The sequence below is a fragment of the Sphaerodactylus townsendi genome, linkage group LG04 (genome assembly GCF_021028975.2).
Source record: "Sphaerodactylus townsendi isolate TG3544 linkage group LG04, MPM_Stown_v2.3, whole genome shotgun sequence".
Taxonomy (NCBI): domain Eukaryota; kingdom Metazoa; phylum Chordata; class Lepidosauria; order Squamata; family Sphaerodactylidae; genus Sphaerodactylus; species Sphaerodactylus townsendi.
This window is the reverse complement of record NC_059428.1, coordinates 83,345,545-83,371,353: the sequence shown is the minus strand read 5'-3', so window position 1 is coordinate 83,371,353 and position 25,809 is coordinate 83,345,545. Positions and strand designations below refer to the sequence as shown.

Here is a 25,809-nt window from a genome sequence, read left to right as displayed (position 1 = left end):
GTTTGATGTGCTTCAAAAGTATTATCTCAATAATCTTTACAAAAGGCATGCAAGCTATGGTAGTTATTTTAAATGAGTTGCTCAGATGGGGAAAAAAGTACTTAAATGCTTTTGTTACATTTGCCTAAGCTCCTTGTTTCCTAAGCTCCTTCATGACATGCATCATCTTAGTTAAGTTTCTTCACAACAATTCTATATGGTTGTAAAGAGACAAAATGACTTGCCTAAGGCCAGCCTAAAGGTGACTTGAACTTAAATCTCCCTGCATTCTAAACCAGTTTCCAGAACAGAATCTGCCATTTTGCTGTGTGCATAGGAGTTCTTTACCCACAAAATGAATTGTAGAGATAAACCAGTATTTAAAATATGTATACATACCCCAGCCAACAACACAGAACTTCAATATGTATTTCCTAACATAGGTATTGAACACTTTGACCAGGGCAAGATACATGTGGAAGGCTTCAAGTCCCATCCAAGTGAAAGAAACCAAGAGGAAATAATGAAGAAATGCAGCGACTGAGATGCACAGTCCTCGGATATGATGCAGGGCAATCCATGAATCCAGGAGGAAAACTAAGTTCAGTAGAAGTAATGCAACGCACAATTGGATAAGAATTTTAGAAGGATAATCTCTTCGAATTTTCCTATAGAAGCAAATAAAATATTTATAATTAGTAATACTTTTTAAATATTAAATATTATCACTGGTCCATTTCAGATGCAAATTGTAGCCTTTTTCATGAGCAGTTCAAAGGCCAAATGATTTTACTGAATCTAGCTGATATCAATGTGCATATCACAATCATGTTGGGTAAGATCAAATGTACATTTATTTATTTAAAAACATTTCTTTGACACCTTTCTATCCAACTCAGAATTCCCATGTGCTTACTGATAAAGCGACTGACTTATGGTGACTCCATGGGGTTTTCAAAGGACATCCCGCTTCTACGTCATGTTCTGGTATTCCCTGGAAGTCTCCCATCCAAATATTTGCCAAGGTCAAGGTTGAGAGTGTGTGAGTGACCCAAAGTCACCCAGCAAGTCTTCATGACAGAGTGGGGATTCGAACCTTTGTTTCCCAGATCCCAGTCTGACACCTTAACTACTACTACTGTTGAGTGGATACTTACTCAAATGCAATGTATGTAACAAGCGTAACAGAAAGAAAAACTGCAGAAAGACCACAGCCTATGTAGGTAATAAAGGTCAAGACCAGCACTTGGATGGGGGAGAGATTGGTATTTCTTGATAAGTCCTGAAAAGAAAACAGAAATAGGTTTTAGTCATGGAAAAAATGTCTAACGATCACAACCTACATAAATTGTAAGAGCCAATACAATCAAGGCTTCAACTCTGTAGAAACACTATTTCCAGGACAATGGAACAATGAAATATTTTCTGTCTTTAAAAACTATATCAGACTTCCCTTTTCTATATGAAAACATTTACATTTCATTCCTATCCAGTCAAATACGTGGTAGGTAACACTTGCTACTGGTCGTAGGTGAACTGTCTTCTTTAAATCTTTTTGGAGCCTCAGCACAACAGACATTGCTTCCTTTTGGAAGTGGTATAGCACATATTGATGAACCCTACTATTGCCATCAGGTTTGAAGAAAAAATGTCATCTCCCTTAATGCACACTTAATGGGATACTATTTACAAGGCATTCCTTATTTATTTCCTTATTAGGAAATACAAATTTACCATGAAAACCTTCATTTCCACACATTAAGCCACAGTGGTGTAGCGCCAATGGGTCATGCAGGGAGCGTAGCGGGGGCGGGCAACGCCACGGCAGGAACACGGGGCATGCACGCGCACCCTGGGCACAGTTTCTCCTCCCTCTACCTCTTTTAAGCCACTATTGAAGGGTCAGAATCAGCTAGTTTTTGCTCCTAACGTTTTGCCCACATCTTACCATGAGATGCATCTGAAGATGCCAGCAGCCCAAGATGTGGTGAAACACTGGCTCCAAAAACTGCCAGATCATAGCCACATAGTCTGGGAAACTCACAACAGCCAGTATTATATTTTATCTTGTTTACTGTCCATTTTTCTCTGCAGTCGGCATCCAAAACAGCTTACAATATTCTCCTTACTTCTGTTTTATCCTTACAACAACCCTGCGAGGTTGGCTAGGCTGTGTGACTGGCCCAAGGTCACCCAATGAGCTTCCATGGCAGAGTGGGCTGGTGATCTGCCCTCTGCCAACCTGCCGAGGATCAGGTAGGCTTCCCAACCAGCCTCAGAATGGGAAAGGAGAGGGGGTTACAACACTCTGATTCTCTTCTTTCCCTTCATTGGCTCACCCCCTTTCTCCTGGTTACATCCTGTTTGCTGTGGCTGCCTCCTCCAGTTTCTTCCATGGTTCCAGTGCTCCAGCAACTGGAACCACTTCCTCCCCCTTGACTCCTGTGGTTTCCCTAACTCAACTGCTCCAGGTAAGGTGCCTCTGTGCTTCCCACTGACCGTGTCTCACTGGGAGAGGGGGGAGTCAAGTCAGGGCAGGGGTCTGGCAGGGGTCTGGCAGTGAGGATCAAAACCTGGGTTTCTGTAGCAGAACTATGGAAGACCAATGTCAGTTTGAGTTGTGCGCAATTCACCTTTAAGACCTGGATGCTTTAAGCAGATGTTTGTGTCACCCCTTCCCTTTCTATTCAAGTGTTGGAACTTGGAAGTGTGTTGCTTGAAGTCAGGGGAGTAGCGGGGATGATAGCATAGCTACCAAAACTAATCAGACACTCTTGGGCAGGCTTGTGATATCTGTCAAGGTCAGCAAGGTATGGTAAAACTACAGGTGTAATCAATGTATGTCAGATAATACCCAAGGGGTGTGTGTGTGGGGACAGCCCTAATGGAGAATCTCAGCATAGACTGAGACTAGGAAAGATCCTGCATGGTGACCATTTCCAGGAGGTTCATCTGCTGTCACTTTTTTAGGGGACTCCCAAGAGCTAAAAAGGTATAAGAATTATTGTATTTTCTCTCTCTTCCTGCAGTTGTCTCCAACTTCCACCCCACTTGTGCAGCTGAGCCCTATTGCCTCTGAGTCCTTTTAAGTCAGAGAAGAGCTATTGTCTTTTGGTAATAGTCTCCTAGATACTAGTTTGACATTCTAAGACTACACCAAGTAACATCTGTTTAAGAAATAGTCTTAAAGATCTATTTGAATGTAAAAATTAAGTAACTGGCATGGTTCTTTATGGATTATGAAACATACCTGTTATGAAAATAATTCGAGTGAAATTCAGTATGTAGGTCATAACCCTGAGGCTGATTAAGAACACATGGGCACTATGTGTTCTAACAGATATAGCAGTTCTCAATCATTTAACCATGGCTAACTGCCATATGTCTATTTAAACTTCTTGAGGTGAATGCCCTTCCTTCCATGGTTAGGCTCATTTTAACCATGGCTGGTTTTAAACTGTCTAAAATCAGCTTCAAAGCCTTGTCTTAAAGTGGGTCATGGGTAGTGTTGATGTCTGCAGATATAACATTACATGTGCCATGGTTGAGCCTTAGAACTAAAGGGAGAGCCACTATGGATGAAGGAAAGGATAAGGGTGCAAAGGTCTGCAGGGCATTCCCCATCCGGTACATATGATTAAAACATTACATTTGCTGCAGGTGGCCTTGGAAAAAAAAACAGAACAAAACTAGACCTCTCCCATATACGAGCCCAGGAAATCAATGTTGTGGCACTTTTAAGCTGACGCCTAGCTACAATCCAGAGAACCTTGCAATTAGCAGTTATGCCCTCTAAGGAACAAGACTTTTGACTTCATGCCTCCCCTCAAATACAATATGCAAAACTACTTTCAGAACATGGAAATGTAAGGAGCTGCTGTAATGGTGTTACCAGTAGAACCCCAAAGCTTGTAAGATGGTTGCAACTACAGACTGTTTCATTTGTTCTTCTCTCTTTAACTGTGCAGCCTTCATAGGACCAGCCACCTTTGCCACCTGCCAGAAACGAAAAGTTTGCATTATTTAAACAGAAAAATGCAAATGGGATAGTTTTAAAATATTATGCAATGACAGTGTAACTAACAAGTTATACTGCAAGGACATACCATTTATGGAAAAGTTCCAGAATGCACATCTGACAGTGACATTTTCCTGTCTCAGGAGAAAAATGAAGACAATTTAACAAGTTTCAAATTACTGTGAATTGATTTAATATTACATGATGGACAATAAAATAAAACACTGTATTTGCCTCTGAATCAGCCTGTTCACTTCCAATAGCCTCTTCTTTCCTGTCTGATCAGTGCTACCTAACCTTTTGTCACTTCTTCATTTTTACTCCATTTTTAAGGGCTGCTCTCTTTGGATATTTGTCTCGTCTAATGTAGCTTATAAAGACTTAATGCAAAACTGGGCCACTTATACACTTTACAGTATTTACAGTACCAACAGTATTAAACAATAAAAATCACAGCAATAACTCTTCTTTGAGTTAATTGATACTTTTATTGCCTTTGATCAGAGCCAAAATAACTACCTGAGTATTTCATTTTTATTTCTTATTTTCCATGTAATTTTTGTTGTTGCAGTTTTGCAGTCATATCTAGGACTCATCTGTGCTATCACTTTCAGTACTTTCAGTACTGGTAAAATTCCTTGCTTCTAATTGTACACATCTTTATAGAAACTATATGGAAACTGTTCAGTATTCTACTAGATGTGAGCAAAGCCTATGATACTGGGAAATGTTTAAATGTGCCAGTGTCCCCAGAACTATACTGTGTCTCGCAAGAATATAAAAGCCCCATGCACCAGTTGCTAACTGCATGCAACCACCTGCCCACCACCTGTCTCTGAGCACTGGCCAAGCTACCCCCTCCAGATCTGGGTGGGGAGCACCAGCTGCCCTCTCCCCTCTCCTGACCAGCAGCTGGAAAGGCACCATGGGAAGAAGGGAAGGGAGCCCGTAGCTATTTCCATTGCAAGCTGGAGTGAGGCTTCCATGGAGGAGCCTCACTTGCTGCCCCACCCGGGAATGAAAGAGTAAGAATCTCCCCTTTCCCTGCTAGGCCTGGCTTGTTCTTTGGGGTGGAGGGAGAGTTGGGAGGGGGATGAAGTGGTAGCGGATTAATTCACAGTTCCACTTACATCTTTTTGTGAGACAGTGTATAGGAAATCTATCTCCTCCTTACATTTTCTGCCAGTCATTAGGTATACTGGCTGACTCACCTTGATTCCACTGCAAGTTTGAGAAGAAGTCGTCTTTGTGTATTCAAACTTCTAACCCAATAACTAAACCTTGAATATTTTTTCCAAGTTGAATTGTCTGTGCATTTGTTCTGATTTAATTCTGTAAGGTGCTTGTGGAAACTCTTGTTCCTGCACAGATGAACTGTTTTTCTATTACTGCTCCTCACTAATTTAGATCATTAATTAGATTACTGCCTGCTTTGGGCCCTGACAACATGCAAAACCTGTACTGGGTCCTGCTATGCGAAGCCTTGCTGTCCTTTTCCCTCTGAATGTATCTGTTGATTTATTAATTGGCCAGATGTGGTAGATAAGATTTCGATCTTTCCCCTGGTAGCCCAGTCAAATAGCTATTAGTCACTCATTGCTCAATCTTTTTGTTCTATTTTTGGCCTTTTGCCTTCCTTGCTGGAGTATAGTGTGGCATTATTGTATTTGTTTGCCTGGTGTTCCCAAGGGGACTGGAGAAAGAATATCCTGCCTTTAGGAGAGGCTAATGAGGTGTTATTTATTATGTGAAGGATGTTATTTACTATCATCTCATAAAATACTTCAGTGGCCCATCTCTATGCATTAAGCCTATATTAAAGGTACAGGACATTTTCCAGGCCTGTTGATAATCCTAAACGTGTGTATTTCTGTCTGTCTGATATTATTGTTGCTGCTTATTTAGATTGTCTAAATTCCCTCAATAACAATATCTCTGATTTCACTATATGTCATGAGATCTTGCTTCCACTAATCTTGCTTAGTTTACCACTTTGCCAAACTACGTACTAATTACTGACAGTGTGTGTCATTCTTTTTAGCCTTAAGTGAGCAGTGCCTTTAGCTAAGGAGTGAAAGGTGGCAGAAGATTTTCTCCATAATGAATGTGAACCAGATTGGAAAGCAGGTCTCATCCACAGACCAAACCACACAGGGTAACAAGGTTTGGGCTTGCCCATTTTTCCTTTTATCTATGTCTTTATTTACTGCTGCAAATTTGTTAGAGCTTCAGTAGTCATCCAAATGATGAACAATTCGGAAGTCAAAAGGGATGGGCTATTTACTGGAATTCATTGCATCTTTGCAAAAAATGTCCTTTGAAGTATACATGGTCTACAAAGGCTCCCCCATTGCTCTAGGTTACTGATCTCATCAATATGGATTTCCAGATTCAAACACCAAAAGGAAAACAAGGGACACCAATGTTGAACTCATTTGTTATGATGGCCGAATATGACATAAATGTGACTTGATCGGGCTGGGCTGAGGGGGTGAGACTGTTTCAGCTGGCCCCAAAACGGCACTGGGGGAGAACTGGACTGGCAAGTCCACAGTGGGATGGGGTGGCTGCTCTGAAAGGGCTTATCAGGCTCATGAGCCAATTGAGAGCAAGTGGGGGGCATGCCTCAGCTGGTTTGCGGGGCTTATTAGCTCTCTTGAGCGGCCAGATGTGACACCCCTGCCCTATAGTGCTACCTTAGAAATATATAATGATCCCACTGTAACTATAAATTAAAGTTGCTCATTACTTAATAACTCAGGTAAATTAAGAACTAAGAATATTCAAGTGGAAAAAAACACATTTAAATATTGCACAAGATAGAAGCAGGATGAGATCAGATTAGCCAAAATCATTATTAAACTAGGCAAATAAGCAAAGGTATCAAAATTCGAGTCATACCTGGCTAGGCTTAGTATTCTTGAGAGTGATGATAACATTTTTCTTCAAGTTGGTAATCGTGAGATTAGCGACACTTGATGATATAACACTGCTGATCAGAGATGCATTCAATGAGGGATCCTGAGGTTTTTTTAAAAAAAGCTTATTAACCGATTGCGTTGGATACTTTCGGGTTGCAACAGGAGAGCCATTGTAATGAATGTGAAGTATTCGGATTGCATAAACATTACCTGGAACAAAGCTGTCTTCTCAAAAAAGTTGAATATAATTCTAGAAGCCAAATGCCTGTCTCCGGATGACAAATCTGTTATTACTGATGAAGGGAGTGAAATGGCTCCAACACTATTTGTAGGAACTTGACTTCCTAGTGCCACCTGCACATTAAAAAGGAGATAAAATAACTCTGAGTGCAAAAGAAGGAGACTAGCTGTATGCTTAACAGCACTGGCAAGTAAGTAGACCAGAATGAAACACTCTTCCCCACATAGTACATGGTCTTCCCCACATAGTCAGAGGCGTAGCCCCCAGGACCAGAGTCGTCAGTGAACACTCTGGCTATTAAGCCCCCCCCTATTATTTCATCAAGCATTCTCAGCAGCGTCCCCATGTCGGCACCCCACCCCACTTACTTTTAGGAAAGGAGCAGGCTGGAGAAGAAGGCCGGAACCTTACTCAGTGTTGTTTGAAGCCTGGTGGGAACTACATTTCCCAGGGGAGCCCCTGGGAAATGTAGTTCCCACCAGGCCCAGGCTATGGCAGGCTTCCAGCCTGCTCCATTCCTAAAAATAAGTGGTGTGGTGTGTGCTGGGGCGCCAAGTGGGAGGGGACCGTGGGGGAAGGGGGGATTTTTCTAGTCATGCACCCACATGACTAGAAATGGTGCGCCCGGTCTGTCGCAGTATCTGGTAGCTTCGCCACTGCACATAGTACATGGTCCATGAAGTCAAGTATCAGCTGCAAGACAGAGGTAACTAATTCCATCTTCAGACCAAAGTGTAGCTGGCAAGGCATCCACAGAAGATTTCACATGTAGCAAAAACACACTATCCAGATTGAAGGCCTAATGTATCACACATAAGATTTGTTTGACAAATGATAACATTTCCACTTCTATGTTTTCCATGATGAAACTAAAAATATGGCATCTTTAAAAAAAGTCAAAAGAGTTTTGAACTGCTGGTTTTAACTACTTTTGGTCTTTGTGTCCTGTTTCTAGGATTCTAGAGAGGCAAATGCTTTATAAATCCATGGAAATAAGGACATTTGGTAGTAAATGGATTTTTGATCTTGATCTAGCAGGGCTCTTCTCAGATTCTTATATTTTTGAATTCCTTTTATGTACATCTGGATATTAGACTTCAATGCAGTATCAAATGTTTTCAAATTCCCATTGGTTCTATTGGAAATAAATGTTACATCTTAGAAAAGTTTGGAGGCTTACCACAAGAAGATGTGAGGAATCTTCAACAGCAAAAGAAACACCATTGAAGAAGCTGTTGTTGATCTTCAGAACTGCCAGAGCCAGGGAACCGGATGTCAAATTAATGGACTGTGCCGCAAAGTTCAATTTTAAACCGATTGCATCCACTATTTTTATTATTCTGATGAGGTAAAAATACAAGACAGATATATTGCATTTTTGATTTCTATATAATCATCACTAAAACCTATATAAGTTTATTTGAAACTCTGGACCACTAGGAACTAAAAAGAAAGAAATGTAAAACATTATATTGTACCACTTCATTTCCTTCTGTCACGGTAAAAGTACAAACACATTTATTAAAGAAGTTCCATTTGCAATTCTTTAAAATCTAGGAAACTAGGAAAATACATCTTCATGGCACCAAAGCCATTTCTTTTGAATAGATAAAACATGGGATGGGGGGTTACCAGTGCTGGAAACTTGCCAAACAAATCAGAGAATGAGTTACCTGGGGCCACTTAAGGCCATTTAAATTAGTTAGTAAATGCATTCTTGTGATCTCAAGTGTCCCTATTTGGAGAAATGTACCCTAGGGACAATGCAATAGATATGCTATACAAAATACAAAAAGGGTGAGTGGTGGTAGAAACAGTCAAATAGGCCACTGAGACAAAATACTCATTACTAAAATATCAATTATGATCTGCCAACAAATCTATCAATTGTTGTTTGTATTACAATCAACTCAAATTCCAACACAAGTTCTGTGTCATACTTGATCTTATAATGAATTACTACAGCAATCAACCCCTTGTCCCTAGGTAGATAATGCCAATCGAATAATCCTGTCGTGTTCTTTGACCTTCAACATGCTTTTAGGAACAGCTTCTAGGGGATGCTGAAGCTACTAGGTGATGAAGAATGTAGTAAAATCTCTTCCATGAATTTCTCCAATTAAAGGAAGCTTAGATCCAATGGAAGCTTAGATCCAATGGAATCCATTAGATGCTAGGAAGCTTAGATCCATGGGATTTTTACTTGTTCCAGCTCCACAGGATTCAAGAATGACAGCACTGCTGTGTGACCACAAGATCCTGGTTTTAGTAAGAAGATAAGGACATTTAAAATGAAATAGAAAATGTATGCCTGGAGTGTTACCCAACATTACTAAAAGCATATTGGGATAGAAGAAGCACAAAAGTTCATCATACTCACAAAGAGAAATACCTTTTAGATACCTCGAAGATATTTGCAATTGAGGATTATCCAGAAGGCTACCAACCTTTGTTCACCATCTCTTTCAGCAACCTGCATTTTGTTCCACTTTTTCTGTAGACAATATCCCTCTCCATTTCCTAGATATTATGGTCTCAAGAGAGGAAGAATTAATATCCCTTGGTGACATCTGAAAACATTTGTTCTGCAAGGGAAAGCAGAAAAATACGCCAAATGTACATTTATAAATATATACCAAGGTGATTACAAAAGAAACAGGAAAATGAAGCATTATGTTGAAAGCAGTTTATTTCGGGGGGTTTTGTCTCATCCATAATCCTGATTAATGGAAGTGTTACTTAATAATTTGTGCAAACACTTTGTAGGAATATCATATTTGTAAATATAAAATGAAAAAACATTATGTTCTGAGGTCTTAAAAGAATGAATAGCTTATGTTGATTTCAAGGCATATCTGCTGATGGATTTCTCCTGTTCCCTATTTACCACTTTGACACCAATTTAAAAGTTTGGAAGATGTCACAGAGAAGTCATATTGTATTCATTTATTAATTAAAACATTTTTATATTGCTTTTCTTCTTGGTATGACGTGGCCTGGGAAATGCCATGACATCATGACACCTTGACCAAAGCAAACAGCATGTTCTGTGATGCTCCCTTCTATCATGCAAATCCAATAGAGTTTTGTGCGTAAGATTCCAGTCTACAGATGCACTGAAGAGATCAGGATGCATCTGAATCAGATGCACTGGAGATAAATCCATCCAATTCTTTTTAACATGCCCTGTCCCAGGTTCCTTCTTCATTGATGACATCCCTCTGAATTCATTGTCTTGGTTCCACTATGCAGACTCATGCAAATTGCTCCTCATGACAATCTGCTAGTACAAAATGGCTCCCATTACATGCTGGCAATTTTCGTCATAGCGTTGCAAAGCCTACAGTTTCTTTAGATTTGTGTTCATGTGGAGAAATGCCAAAACTGCAGATCTTCATATAAACAGCATGTCACACAAAGCAACGTCCATAAGGTTACATTTTCCATAGCATGCAACACAATAATGTTAGTATGTGAATCAGTCCTAGACTCAAATAACATCATTATTCAATTTAAAATCAAGTCTATTTACCTGAATTTCCAGTTGGATTGGTTGTGGAATTTATGTAAAAAGCACTGGTTGCAGCAGATGAGAAGGAAGATGTAGCTGGCAAAGCTTCTGTTGAAAGACTGGCAGACGATGTAGTGTAGGATACTTCAGTAGTACGTATGGTGGGATGCTTTGTTATAGAAGGTGCAGGAGTAGACTTGGTAGACAATACTGTAGGAAGGACTGCAGTAGTTGTTTCAAAAGTAGGAACAGGAGATAGAACAATTGGTTTGGTAGATGTTGTCAGAGGTGGAGATGGAAGGACCACTGAGGTTAGTTTGATGAAAGGAAGAAGTGTAGTTTTTATCTGAGTGGGGGCAGGAAAGTAGGCTGTAGGTGTGGTCAGCAATGGAGGAGACATAGTGATTAATTTGGGAGAAAGAGTGTCAGGCTGCGTTACAGGGATAGAAGGCCTGACAGAAGGAACAAAAGGTGATACTGGTGGGCCAGATGTACTATGTTCAGCACAGGTTACTTTATGCAAACCACTATAGGGGAGAAACAGACAGTACCATACAGATATTCACAACTTGGACAGGCAGCGCATAATGTAAATAATGTTCCAAGAGAAACACCAGTGCATAGGATTTGGATTCCTAAGGAACAAGTTCTCTTCAAAAAAAAATAATTCAACACATTAGTTATAGAACTTCGAGGGGCAAAGGAAAGAACATCACTATTTTAAATAAAATAAATATCTAATGAATAACAAATAACTTAATAATTCTGTTATGAGAAGCCCTTGCTTTTGGATTAGTGCGCAGATGACATGTGATAAGATTTGAAAGAAAAAGAGGCACTCAACAAGATGTCTCCCTGCTCCTATTGCCACAAACAGTCTGATCACAATATAGCACTGTACTAACACATCAGTTTGCAGGGTTTTTCTTGGCACCTACTCAGATTACAGATCCCTTAGATTATTATTTTATCTGACCTGACGATCACTACATTGGAAATTAATACAGCAATGGTGTCTGAAGAGACAAAACACAAGAACTATATTGAAACAAACAGGGGATCTGCAATGACTTACAAGAGGTGTCTCATTTTCTCTTCCCCTTCCCTGAAAGTGTCCACAGCCTCTCCCCTTTTCATGCTTCCTTCTCTCCTTCCCCCCTTAAGCCAACCTACTATTATCAGTGCCTCTACCCACATCTTTAGCTTTCCCTCTCCCCTGGCAGCAGTCAGCTATGGTTCTGTTGTATGGTGCTGACTGCTTGATCAGGCCCACACATGGTAGAGAAGCCACAACAATTTGTGGGGAGGGGGGAACACCTTACTCTCCCCTGTATTTCCTGGCAACCCCCATACACTCTTCCTTTCTCTGCCTCATTCTTGCCTTCTCAGCCATTCACCAACCTACATCTGCCTCCCATCTTCAGCTATGTTTATTATTTATCATTTATTTACTTAATTATACCTTTTTTTCCACAGCGGGACTAAATCACTTTGTTATTCTCCTCTCATCCTTTTTATCCTCACAACAATCTTGTGTGTGAGGTAGGTTAGACTGAAAGTATGTGGACTGGCCCAAAATTATCCAAGTCAGCTTCCACAGTAGGATGGGAGCTTGCTTTTCACCTGGTCTACCAGACCCTATTCTGAAGTCTCCCTAAATACAACACCACACTGAAAGCTTTTATGGGGTGGCTGTAACATGTTGAGCAGCTGCTATTGTGGCTTGAGTTGCTGAGTCTTAGCAAGTCAAGGAGTATCAGAGTCACCCATGGCTGACATGCCTCCTGACATGCCTGGTCTCAATGAAACTCCTCCCTTAAAGAACCAAAAAACAGTCCTTGAAAGGACCCTACCCCTCTGCTTACCTTTTACTCATAAAGCAACAGCCTGGTGGAAAGGGAAGAAATTATGCACTACAGCTTTGCTTTATGTAGTAGCTTGTCTTCCCTATGCAAACCAAGGAAACCACACTTAGGGAATCAAACACACCCAAAATGCAGAGATAAATGTTTTGGTACAACTGGTTGAATCTAACAATCACCCAACCCAAGTACCCCCCCCCAACTCCCCCAAATTTCATTGTTCCATTTTTATGTCACTCTACCATTGCAGTTGTTGCAGTTCTTTTATAGTTGAGGGACAAGAAGAAATTCAGAAGCTGAACAGCAGCAGAGTTCTCAGAAGCTTAAAGAAGAGAGAAAGAGAGAGGGGAAACAAATGTCACATTCATTTGAGGTTATTACACACATACCTCCCCACTATCATTGTTTTCCATATAGCCATTCCACACTGGCCACATGTCTTTAAACTTCTCACAGAAACTCACACCTAAATACATAATTTTGTTAAGATTTCTGTCCAGGGGCCAATTAGGAATAGGGTGGGAATGCACCCTACTCAAACTATAAAAAAAGAGAACCTATAAAGCTTACAGAAAAGAGGATCAGCAGTCTGGCAGTTCTCATATTGCCCAGTGCAAGTTAACCATATCATTAGCCTGCACTAGGTGCTACTGTCTGTCCTACTGGCATGGTATTGCAATGCCTGCACAGCTGGTGTCTCTTCCCGTAGTTTTGCTTAGTCTTGCCTGCTGCTAAGAATGTGGACTTCTTTTTCCCCCCATATAGGATCAGTGACATCAGTCAAAGCAGTAATCTTTTCCTCCTTAACGTAAATTATCATGTTTGGGTAGAGGAAACCTCAAATGGAAGACTAACCCATAACAAACTAACATCCTAGAAAGCTGATAAATAATAATTGATGTTTTCTATACTTTAATGGGACGATAAGCAAAATGGTGGCAGGAACAAGCCAGCATGCCCATGCAATTTTTAAAACTCGTATCTGGTAGCTTCGCCACTGCACATAGTACATGGTCCATGAAGTCAAGTATCAGCTGCAAGACAGAGGTAACTAATTCCATCTTCAGACCAAAGTGTAGCTGGCAAGGCATCCACAGAAGATTTCACATGTAGCAAAAACACACTATCCAGATTGAAGGCCTAATGTATCACACATAAGATTTGTTTGACAAATGATAACATTTCCACTTCTATGTTTTCCATGATGAAACTAAAAATATGGCATCTTTAAAAAAAGTCAAAAGAGTTTTGAACTGCTGGTTTTAACTACTTTTGGTCTTTGTGTCCTGTTTCTAGGATTCTAGAGAGGCAAATGCTTTATAACTATGGAAATATGACATTGTAGTAAATGGATTTTTGATCTTGATCTAGCAGGGCTCTTCTCAGATTCTTATATTTTTGAATTCCTTTTATGTACATCTGGATATTAGACTTCAATGCAGTATCAAATGTTTTCAAATTCCCATTGTCTATTGAAATAAATAAACATTTTAGAAAAGCTTGGGCTTACCTGAAGATGTGAGGAATCTTCAACAGCAAAAGAAACACCATTGAAGAAGCTGTTGTTGATCTTCAGAACTGCCAGAGCCAGGGAACCGGATGTCAAATTAATGGACTGTGCCGCAAAGTTCAATTTTAAACCGATTGCATCCACTATTTTTATTATTCTGATGAGGTAAAAATACAAGACAGATATATTGCATTTTTGATTTCTATATAATCATCACTAAACCTATATAAGTTTATTTGAAACTTGACCACTAAGGAACTAAAAAAGAAAGAAATGTAAAACATTATATTGTACTAATTTATTCCTTCTGTCACGGGTAAAAGTACAAACATTTATAAAGAAGTTCCATTTGCAATTCTTTAAAATCTAGGAAATCCAGGAAAAATACATTCATGGCACCAAAGCCATTTCTTGAATAGATAAAACATGGGATGGGGTTACCAGTGCTGGAAACTTGCCAACAAATCAGAGAATGAGTTACACAGGGCTACTTAAGGCCATTTAAATTAGTTAAATGCATTCTTGTGATCTCATGTCCTTATTTGGAGAAATGTACCTTAGGACAATGCAAATATGCTATACAAAATACAAAAAGGGTAGTGGTGGTAGAACAGTCAAATAGCTACTGAACAAAATACTCATTACTAAAATATCAATTATGATCTGCCAACAAATCTATCAATTGTTGTTTGTATTACAATCAACTCAAATTCCAACACAAGTTCTGTGTCATACTTGATCTTATAATGAATTACTACAGCAAGCAACCCCTTGTCCCTAGGTAGATACGCCACCGACAATCTGTCGTGTTCCTTGACCTTCAACAAGCTTAGGAACAGCTTCTAGGGGATGCTGAAGCTACTAGGTGATGAAGAATGTAGTAAAATCTCTTCCATGAATTTCTCCAATTAAAGGAAGCTTAGATCCAATGGAAGCTTAGATCCAATGGAAGCTTAGATCCATTTAAGGAAGCTTAGATCCAAGGGATTTTTACTTGTTCCAGCTCCACAGATTCAGAATGATGCACTGCTGTGACCACAAGATCCTGGTTTTAGTAAGAAGATATGACATTTAAAATGAAATAGAAAATGTATGCCTGAGTGTGCAACACATTAAAAGCATATTGGGATGAGAAGCACAAAAGTTCATCATACTACAAAGAGAAATACCTTTTAGATACTGAAGATATTTGCAATTGAGGATTATCCAGAAGGCTACCAACTTTGTTCACCATCTCTTCAGCACGATTTTGTTCAATTTTTTCTGTAGACAATATCCTCTCCATTTCAGATATTATGGTCTCAAGAGAGGAAGAATTAATATCCTTGGTGACATCTGAAAATATTTGTTCTGCAAGGGAAAGCAGAAAAATACGCCAAATGTACATTTATAAATATATACCAAGGTGATTACAAAAGAAACAGGAAAATGAAGCATTATGTTGAAAGCAGTTTATTTCGGGGGGTTTTGTCTCATCCATAATCCTGATTAATGGAAGTGTTACTTAATAATTTGTAAATAATTTATGAATATATTTGTAAATATAAAATGAAAACATTATGTTCTGAGGTCTTAAAAGAATGAATAGCTTATGTTGATTTCAAGGCATATCTGCTGATGGATTTCTCCTGTTCCCTATTTACCACTTTGACACCAATTTAAAAGTTTGGAAGATGTCACAGAGAAGTCATATTGTATTCATTTATTAATTAAAACATTTTTATATTGCTTTTCTTCTTGGTATGATGTGGCCTGGGAAATGCCATGACATCATGACACCTTGACCAAAGCAAACAGCATGTTCTGTGATGCTCCCTTCTATCATGCAAACCAATAGGAGCTAGTGCAAGATTCCAGTCTACAGATGCACTGAAGAATCAGATGCACTGAATCAGATGCACTGAATAAATCCATCCAATTCTTTTTAACATGCCCTGTCCCAGGTTCCTTCTTCATTGATGACATCCCTCTGAATTCATTGTCTTGGTTCCACTATGCAGACTCATGCAAATTGCTCCTCATGACAATCTGCTAGTACAAAATGGCTCCCATTACATGCTGGCAATTTTCGTCATAGCGTTGCAAAGCCTACAGTTTCTTTAGATTTGTGTTCATGTGGAGAAATGCCAAAACTGCAGATCTTCATATAAACAGCATGTCACACAAAGCAACGTCCATAAGGTTACATTTTCAATAGCATGCAACACAATACGTATATGTGAATCAGTCCTAGACTCAAATAACATCATTATTCAATTTAAAATCAAGTCTATTTACCTGAATTTCCAGTTGGATTGGTTGTGGAATTTATGTAAAAAGCACTGGTTGCAGCAGATGAGAAGGAAGATGTAGCTGGCAAAGCTTCTGTTGAAAGACTGGCAGACGATGTAGTGTAGGATACTTCAGTAGTACGTATGGTGGGATGCTTTGTTATAGAAGGTGCAGGAGTAGACTTGGTAGACAATACTGTAGGAAGGACTGCAGTAGTTGTTTCAAAAGTAGGAACAGGAGATAGAACAATTGGTTTGGTAGATGTTGTCAGAGGTGGAGATGGAAGGACCACTGAGGTTAGTTTGATGAAAGGAAGAAGTGTAGTTTTTTTTATCCTAGCCGAGTGGGGGCAGGAAAGTAGGCTGTAGGTGTGGTCAGCAATGGAGGAGACATAGTGATTAATTTGGGAGAAAGAGTGTCAGGCTGCGTTACAGGGATAGAAGGCCTGACAGAAGGAACAAAAGGTGATACTGGTGGGCCAGATGTACTATGTTCAGCACAGGTTACTTTATGCAAACCACTATAGGGGAGAAACAGACAAAATTATACAGATATTCACAACTTGGACAGGCAAAGACACAAATAATGTTCCAAAGAAACACTGTAGTGCATAAGATTTGGATTCTATGAACAAGTTCTCTGCACACTAACACATTAGTTATAGAACTTCGAGGGGCAAAGGAAAGAACATCACTATTTTAAATAAAATAAATATCTAATGAATAACAAATATCTTAATAATTCTGTTATGAGAAGCCCTTGCTTTTGGATTAGTGCGCAGATGACATGTGATAAGATTTGAAAGAAAAAGAGGCACTCAACAAGATGTCTCCCTGCTCCTATTGCCACAAACAGTCTGATCACAATATAGCACTGTACTAACACATCAGTTTGCAGGGTTTTTCTTGGCACCTACTCAGATTACAGATCCCTTAGATAAATTTCAGTGAAGCTTAATACATTGGAAATTAATACCTTAATGGTATACGAAGACAAAAACACAAGAACTATATTGAAACAAACAGGGGATCTGCAATGACTTACAAGAGGTGTCTCATTTTCTCTTCCCCTTCCCTGAAAGTGTCCACAGCCTCTCCCCTTTTCATGCTTCCTTCTCTCCTTCCCCCCTTAAGCCAACCTACTATTATCAGTGCCTCTACCCACATCTTTAGCTTTCCCTCTCCCCTGGCAGCAGTCAGCTATGGTTCTGTTGTATGGTGCTGACTGCTTGATCAGGCCCACACATGGTAGAGAAGCCACAACAATTTGTGGGGAGGGGGGAACACCTTACTCTCCCCTGTATTTCCTGGCAACCCCCATACACTCTTCCTTTCTCTGCCTCATTCTTGCCTTCTCAGCCATTCACCAACCTACATCTGCCTCCCATCTTCAGCTATGTTTATTATTTATCATTTATTTACTTAATTATACCTTTTTTTCCACAGCGGGACTAAATCACTTTGTTATTCTCCTCTCATCCTTTTTATCCTCACAACAATCTTGTGTGAGGTAGGTTAGACTGAAAGTATGTGACTGGCCCAAAATTATCCAGTCAGCTTCCACAGTAGGATGGAGCTTGCTTTTCACCTGGTCTACCAGACCCTATTCTGAAGCCCTAAATACAACACCACACTGGCTTTTATGGGGTGGCTGCTGTTGAGCAGCCAGGCTTAGTTGAGTCTAGCAAGTCAAGGAGTATCAAGTCACCCAGCTGACATGCCTCCTGACATGCCTGGCCCCAATGAGTCCTCCCTTAAAGACCAAAACAGCCCTGGAAAGGACCCTACCCCTCTGCTTACCTTTTACTCATAAAAGGGGCCTGGTGGAAAGGAAGAAATTATGCACTACAGCTTAGCTTTAGCAAGTGCTTGTCTTCCCTATGCAAACCAAAACCACATAGGGAATCAAACACACCCAAATGCAGAGATAAATGTTTTGCACAACTGGCTGGAACGAACAATCACCCAACCCAAGTACCCCCCAACTCCCCAAATTTGGCTGTTCCATTTTTATGTCACTCTTACCATTGCAGTTGTTGCAGTTCTTTTATAGTTGAGGGACAAGAAGAAATCTGTGAAGCTGAACAGCAGCAGAGTTCTGTAGTTTAAAGAAGAGAGAAAGAGAGAGGGGAAACAAATGTCACATTCATTTGAGGTTATTACACATACCTCCCCACTATCATTGTTTTCCATATAGCCATTCCACACTGTCAATATGTCTTTAAACTTCACAGAAATCACACGAAATACATAATTTTTGTTAAGATTTCTGTCCAGGGCCAATTGTGGAATAGGGGGTGGGAATGCAATTCTACTACAAACTATAAAAAGAGAACCTATGTGCTTACAGAAAAGAGGATCAGCAGCTCCGGGCAGTCTCCCATATTGCCCAGTGTAAGTTAACCATATCATTAGCCTGCACTAGGTGCTACTGTTCACTTACTGGGCATGGTATTGCAATGCCTGCACAGCTGGTGTCTCTTCCTGCAGTTTTGCTTAGTCTTGCCTGCTGCTAAGAATGTGGACTTCTTTTTCCCCCATAGGATCAGTGACATCAGTCAAAGCAGTGTAATCTTTCCTCCCTTAACGTACCATCATTGTTTGGGTAGAGGAAACCTCAAATGGAAGACTAACCCATAACAAACTAACATCCTTTGTGAAAGCTGATAAATAATACTGATGTTTTTCATACTTTAATGGGACGTATAAGTAAAATGGTAAGGTGACCAAGAAGCCAGCATGCCCATGCAATTTTTAAAAAAACCTACATTTGTTGACGGGCGGAGTGAGGGGAAACTGCACCCATCGCAGCAGTGTCCACCCCCCACGCCCTGGAACGCCCCCACCATGCCCCACCCCCCACCCCTTTGGCGCTATACTACTGTTTGTTGATTCTTGGGGGCTTTTGTTGCCTTAGAGCTAACAGTGTTGTCATCTGTTTGAATTCCTACTAAAGTGCTGAAATTTGGACTCAGAAATTTGTCTTTGGCTAAAACACAGCAGCTTTACATCAAGATATATATGTTGTATGTTCCAAGACTACTTACCAACTGGGCCCACAACTGCTTGGCTTTGTAAATATGCCAATACTCTGCTTATGTTCATTCTCTTGCCCAGCTTTACTATGAAACTACAATCTAGGGTACTACAAAGAGGAAAAATAAATGTAAATCCCACTCGATGGAAAAACTGGTATTTCTTTCACATATAAATAATGACATCTCCATATCACTTTCTTAAAAGGTTGCAGATGTTAGCACCTGCTGTGCTTGATCTTTTAGATAGGCTCATAGCACACTGAACTGTTACTTACTAGAGCAAGCACCATTAAGGAAAACCAATTCCTCCTTAAAGAATGGCAAAATATCTATGCGAGTTTCATTACCCATTGTGTAATGAAATTACCGTTGGTAATTTGAGGGCCTATGGCAATTTCTGTAGAAACTGTATCATCCTATGAGGAAGTGGGGCTTTTATTCATCTTCTGCTTCAGGTAGTCAGGAGGCAAAAATGTATATCCTTATGCACCTCAATAAAAGTATAACGCTGTTAACATTGTAGATGTTGAGCCATGGCATCCTTTGAGCCCCACATTGGAGCCTGTGTGCTGACAACAATCATCTGTGCACTCTAACCCTTGTCTCTGCTGCTCCTTCTACAGCATTTCAGGTTGCTGGGAAGGATGGCTGAGAGGGCCCACTACATCCTTCTGTTAAAAAGAAAATATCTTCTTGAAGAGTGAAATTTAAATTGATAAACAATATCTATGTAGAACAAAGGGCAAAGAGCCAGCTGTGAATAATTTCACTTTAGGCAGATAGACAGTGTGCTTAGTAAAGTAAAACACCGGGCAGAAGGAATGGGATTTTATAGTCTGGATAGAATGCACAGTTTTGCAGGTTGGGTTGGGGAGTAGGCAGAATTGCTGCAGGTGGAGTACTCTTTGTAACATAGCGGAATGCTGGGGATGGAAAGCTGAAGCTGACAGACTTACCCCCAGAGTCTGTTCTTTTGTCTTGGGACTGGAGAAAGTCTGTTAGCTAGTGCCCTAAAATGGGGCTAGAGTGTTATTTTGTTTTGCCTGAATGTAATATTTTTCTGGGTGCTCTTGCCTATAATAAATCTTTGGACCTAAGCTCTCTTGTGCTCTTACTGATTGATTAACCCACTGGTTACACTACCTCATAGGGAGGTTGGTTTGAAACGAAAACCCCTCTTGGGAATAATCCAGGCGGTTGGGAAACTTGAAGTCTTGCCTTAGCCTTAGGGCAAGCTTCTTCACACCTCTCTCGCCTGTCAGTTCTTGAATCTTTGATCCCTGTGAAGAAGAGGTGGGGTGTGTGTGTGTATAAAAGCTGTCAAGTCAAAACCAATTTATGGTGATCCCTGCAAGGGGCTTTTCAAGGCAAATGAAAAGCAGAGATGGATTGCCATTGCCTTCTTCCACAGAGTCTTCCCTGTTAGTCTCCCATCCAAGTACCAGCCAAGCTTAGCTTTCAAGATTTGAAGACACTGAGCTATACCATATTGACTTCCCTCCCACAAAGGTGGGATATATGTATGTGTACCATCAAGTCATGACTGACTTATGGGGATCCCATAGGGTTTTCAAGGCAAGAGACATTCAAAGGTGGTTTGCCATTGTCTGCTTCTCCATGGGCTGAGAGAGTTCTGAGAGAACTGTGACCAAGGTCACCCAGCAGGCTTCATGTGAAGGAACGGGAATCAAACCTGGTTCTCCAGATAAGAGTTCACCAGTCTTAACCACTACACCACTCTGGCTCTACAGAGATGGGATAAGAGTTCTTAAATGAACAGAAATATATTTTCTAATACACACAGCAGAGGTGCTGAATCATAAAAATAAGTGGAATTATTTTTGAAAAGAACAAACCTTTGGTTTCCTGCATCACACTGTATGAAAGATAACTAAAAGAAAATAAAAATATAATTATTTCATCATTAAAATATGTATTTAATCATCCAAAATTAGGTATATTTCTGAGAATCCATAATTAAATGCAGCCTTGCCCAATCACTTACCTCAGTAAATTTTTGAAGCGTACTGTTGAGACTTGAAATTCTAAAACAAAAAATGTATGAACAGAAACTCTACATTAGATTTTTATTTGCAAACTGTCCCCTGAGTCCATGTGGCAGTGAACTAAAGATAATAGTACTCAGCTGCTTGTATCTCACCATGGAAGTGCCCTTCATAAAAGCCTTTGGTGTTTTTAAGCCCACTGCAAGGGTCCCTATATCACATGGTTGCAAAGCAATAAGGAAGGAGCAGGAGAGGACAGAAATCTGCCATTCAAGCTTTGCAGCCAAAACCTGCGGCATTAGCTACTGGATCACAAGTCTTCAACATCTTCTGCATAGGTTATCCACACCAAATTCAACACTTTTAGGAAGCAGGGGTTGTTTTTTTCCCTGCTTTGCAACAACACCGCAGTGCATTTGTGCAATTCTGGGGAGTTCCCCGACATTTCTTCAGTTTTTTTTCAAGCCTGTTTTGCTTTGGAATTTTGGGAAGGATTGAAATAAAGCCTGATTGGCTGATGTATAATAGTGAAAATTTGGATCTTCTGACCCACAAGGCAGCCATTTTTCCTTACCTTGTTCCCACAGCAGCCCCCTCTTCCCTTCCAACTGGTGGACTTTTTTTTAAATTGGCACTAAAACATTGTTATAGCAACATACATCGTTGTAACAATATGTGTAACAGGTTCTGAGCTTTCATTTTTTAAAAAGAAATTCTCTATCTCCTTCCTGAGCAGGCATATTTTTGCAAGGAAAAGCGACAGAGACTGACAGCACAATCCACAATCTGCAGTGGCAGGCCGTAACACTGCTTCAGCACTGCCCTATTGCTCCTAAGAGGGCTTCTCGGCAGTGCAGGAAGGCCAAATGCAAAAAAAAGTCTCTCTGCTGTCAAGAAGTCCTCCATTGGGTTCTATGGACTTAGGACTTATGGACTATGGACTTATGGACCAAGCCCCCAGCACTAGCATTCCGGCAGGCAAAGGCTGGAAGGAAGTCAACTAATGTTGGCTCCAGCCTCCAGCCCACCCTCAGAATGCCCCCAGCCATGCTGGCACAGCTTTTTGTGCTGTCAAGCCAAGGCAAGAGCAGTGGCTTCCAGTTTGGGTACTAAGGAGCCACGCGGTGCTCAGCCACCATGGTAAGTAACCCCGCTGGCGCATTTGCCCCTTGCACTTGTGGAGTGGACACCCATCCTGGCACAGAGGTGTGCCAGCTCCAGAGGGGAATTAGCCCTCCCCGGATGGGGCTGTTATTTATTTTTTTTAATGAAAGCTGGGAATTCAGAGAACTTACTGCACCTGTCTTACAACAGAGTATAGGTATTATATTCCTGTGCTAATTTTTTAAAAGTGCAAAAGCCTTAGGGGCCAAGGGGAAAGGGGGGCCCTTCTAGGGACTGAGGCAAGGAAACTGTAGCAAAATCATCCACATGGAAGCCCTGATGCTGCGATTAACCCCTTCTCTGTGTGGAAGACACCTCAATTTAGCACAGACACCTCTATTTAGCACAGCTAAAACAGGGCTCCATATTAAACATAATCCATACAGCAATATTTTTAAGTGGCTGTAGCTGTAAATAATGTGAAATGTACATACTATTACTAAAAAGTGAAGTCACATAGTTGCTTACTGTTCTTGCATTGCTTACCATTCTTTAGTGTCTTCAGACACAATTTTCAATTAATATTTTATCAAGCTAACAAATGTTTTTGTTAATTCACTTTCCTGACATTATTCATTACAGATTTAATTCAAGGAGAGCATCACTTGTAACAACAATCTTTCTGGCCATTCCACACCTGCTAAATCCTGCTGTGTCCCACAGCATAACGGGAGTAAAGTGGGAGGGGGATTAACAAAAATGCTCTTTCCTCATCCACTGAAATACCTTCTACCTGTATGAAATATAGTTGGAATACAGTCCAAAATTAAAATAATATATCTAATTTATATTAACATTAAGGAAATGTATATTTTTAATGGTTAGAAAGGGAACATGGAAATGTGTGGTGAACTATTCAGACAGCATTTAATCATATTATTCCAGCTGATTTCAAAATAATGCAAAAGGATAAGTATCTAATAATTAGCTAGAAATATGCTTACTCGTAATCCTTTGAGGAAGACTGAATAAATGGCATCTGGAGTTTCGTAACCTCACTGGTGTTATCTCTAGAATAATGCTAGGAAAAGAAAGAGCCAATTAATACATTATAAATATGATATTCAGGAATACATACTGGATATTATTTAAAATGTATATTTAATGTAGATTCAGTATTCTTATAGTGAAAAATGTGATCTGCTAGAAATATGATCAGCGGAAACATGGTCTGGGTTGATGGCAATGGAGATAGTAGCAGAGGGAGGAGGAGGAGGAAATGAAATTGGTAAGTAGCAATTATTAAGCAGCAATTAATTTATCCATCCACTCACTGCCTGTTTGCTTTTCCATCTAATTAATGTCAGCCATCACTCCTTCCAATGACTTCAAGAGTTCCAAGAAAACTTCTTGGTGACTCCTTTCTTGTTTAAGGCCAATTCTGCACAAAGTGTTTGCTGCAAGGAGGGGGAAAATGTCCATCACAGCAAGATTTCTTGTATGGATGTATTTCTCTCTGAATTTCTTGTATGGATGTATTTCTCTCTGAATGGATGTCATTCTCTCTGGAGCAAGTGAGACCACTTCTAATATGATTTTAATTTTGCTTCACCACAAGAGTGACCAGATTTGCCAGTGAGCACAGCTTTGCCCCAGACATATTCCCTCCACCCACAGCCAGCCTTCCCACTTTCTCCCACTGCCCTACACCCCTTCCCCTTGCCCTCCCTTCCATGTTGCTGGCTCCTTCAAGTGAAAGAAAAGAAACTTACTCACATGGGTTTAGCCAAAATATACCGACCTCCGCATTATTTTGATATATCGAGATACTGACACAATAAACAAGCCTCTCTGTGCTCCTGCAGCAGTAACAGCAGGGAGTGGCGGGGACAGAGAATATTGGCTATAGCCCAATGTCCCCTTCTCTAGCACCCTGCAGTGCAGGGAATTGCTTTGCACTTTCATTTGGGGGAAAAGATGGAACAGTAATATAGATAAAAGTGCAATTTAAAGACTAAGCCAGCAATCTTGACTACTAAGCATAATGAGATTTGTGTCTTTAAGAATGTCATTAAGATCTGTGCCTTTAAGAATAAGTTGATGGGCAGAGTTGAGAGAATCAGGCCAGGAGAGTTTTCTGCAGAAAAACTGTGCAGGAGGGAATGCCTCCTTGTGTGTACACAGAGAACTGCGAGGAGAGCCCACTGCAAGCCCACAGCACAGAGAGGAGTCCCAAGGTAAGTGTTCCATGTACAATGGGCCCAAGTATACTTTTCATGACAGGGTACATCAATTAGAAAATAGTCCCATAAGATGATACCCTTTAACCCTACTTTTACAACCCTTCTTTTACAATTTTATTTCAAAAATTTTCTAGTACCTAACATATGACAGATGTATTATAGCACAGAGAATGTAACCAAAACATGACAATAAAATAATATATCACAATAAAGAGTCTTACTAGCTTTAGTCTAAATGAATCATCTGTGCTGTTTCCACTGGTCTGAAATTTCACAATGCCTGTGTAGAAGACTGAAAATACAATCATATAAATAAAAAATGGCTTGGTATAAGAAATGTGTCTGTTGTTCAGTTGATTCAACAGTTGTTCAAGAAATATTATTTAATCTGCAAACATTTTCTTACACGCAAAAATGAAAATAATAAAAGAAAAGACACTAACCCGAGTCTTTACACAGGGCTGCTAAGTTACATACACTATTTTCTGGAAATTCAGTTCCTGCAAGAAATCATTGATTCAATTCAAACACTTGTTAGAGAAGTTTGCATGTTAAAATAATAACATAAATAATTTAATAATATCATGCCTTAAATAATATAATATAATGTCATCAAATTTGAGCAATGCCCTTCCACTCTCTACATTGGACAAAAAGGTCAGTCCCTATGCAAAAGGATAATTGAGCATAAATCCAAATTAAACACTGCAATACTCAAAAACCAGTGGGAAAATATTTTAACCTTCCAGGTAATTTCATTCCTGACCTAAGAGTGGCAGTCGTCAAACAAAGAAATGTGAGGGGAAAACTATACTGCTGAACTTGAGTTAATTCACAATTTCAGAACAATGGCCCCCCCCCCCCCCACCAAGTTGAACAGATTCTCAACTCACTGCAGTTGCAAAGGTTTTGCCTTCAAACCAGTGGCATACCTAGGGTGGGCATGGAGATTGGGGATTATACTCCATAAAGGAGCACATGTGAATGAAGACATAAAAATGCTTCATTTTGGTAGGATCATGTCTACTCTTTTTATTATGGGAAGGCAAACAAATCTAAGGATTTGCTTTGCTTGTAAATTATTGTATCTATCCATGCCACAAAAT

At 40.0% G+C, this 25,809-nt stretch overlaps 1 protein-coding gene across 1 annotated transcript in view; it reads right to left on the bottom strand.

Moving 5' to 3' along the window:
- ADGRG2 (adhesion G protein-coupled receptor G2) overlaps positions 1-25,809 on the bottom strand; it is a 66,269-nt gene that overhangs the window by 6,181 nt on the left and 34,279 nt on the right. The window contains exons 8-24 of the mRNA XM_048494091.1: positions 25,147-25,203; positions 24,925-24,995; positions 23,465-23,541; positions 21,356-21,395; positions 21,207-21,241; positions 19,360-19,457; positions 18,338-18,410; positions 16,665-16,833; positions 16,320-16,632; positions 15,212-15,392; positions 14,043-14,199; positions 7,129-7,272; positions 6,899-7,018; positions 4,086-4,131; positions 3,872-3,975; positions 1,137-1,261; positions 379-647 (exon numbers count right to left, since the gene is read on the bottom strand). Coding sequence (XP_048350048.1) covers positions 379-647; positions 1,137-1,261; positions 3,872-3,975; positions 4,086-4,131; positions 6,899-7,018; positions 7,129-7,272; positions 14,043-14,199; positions 15,212-15,392; positions 16,320-16,632; positions 16,665-16,833; positions 18,338-18,410; positions 19,360-19,457; positions 21,207-21,241; positions 21,356-21,395; positions 23,465-23,541; positions 24,925-24,995; positions 25,147-25,203 — 2,079 coding nt within the window. The remainder of the gene's footprint in view (positions 1-378; positions 648-1,136; positions 1,262-3,871; positions 3,976-4,085; positions 4,132-6,898; positions 7,019-7,128; positions 7,273-14,042; positions 14,200-15,211; positions 15,393-16,319; positions 16,633-16,664; positions 16,834-18,337; positions 18,411-19,359; positions 19,458-21,206; positions 21,242-21,355; positions 21,396-23,464; positions 23,542-24,924; positions 24,996-25,146; positions 25,204-25,809) is intronic.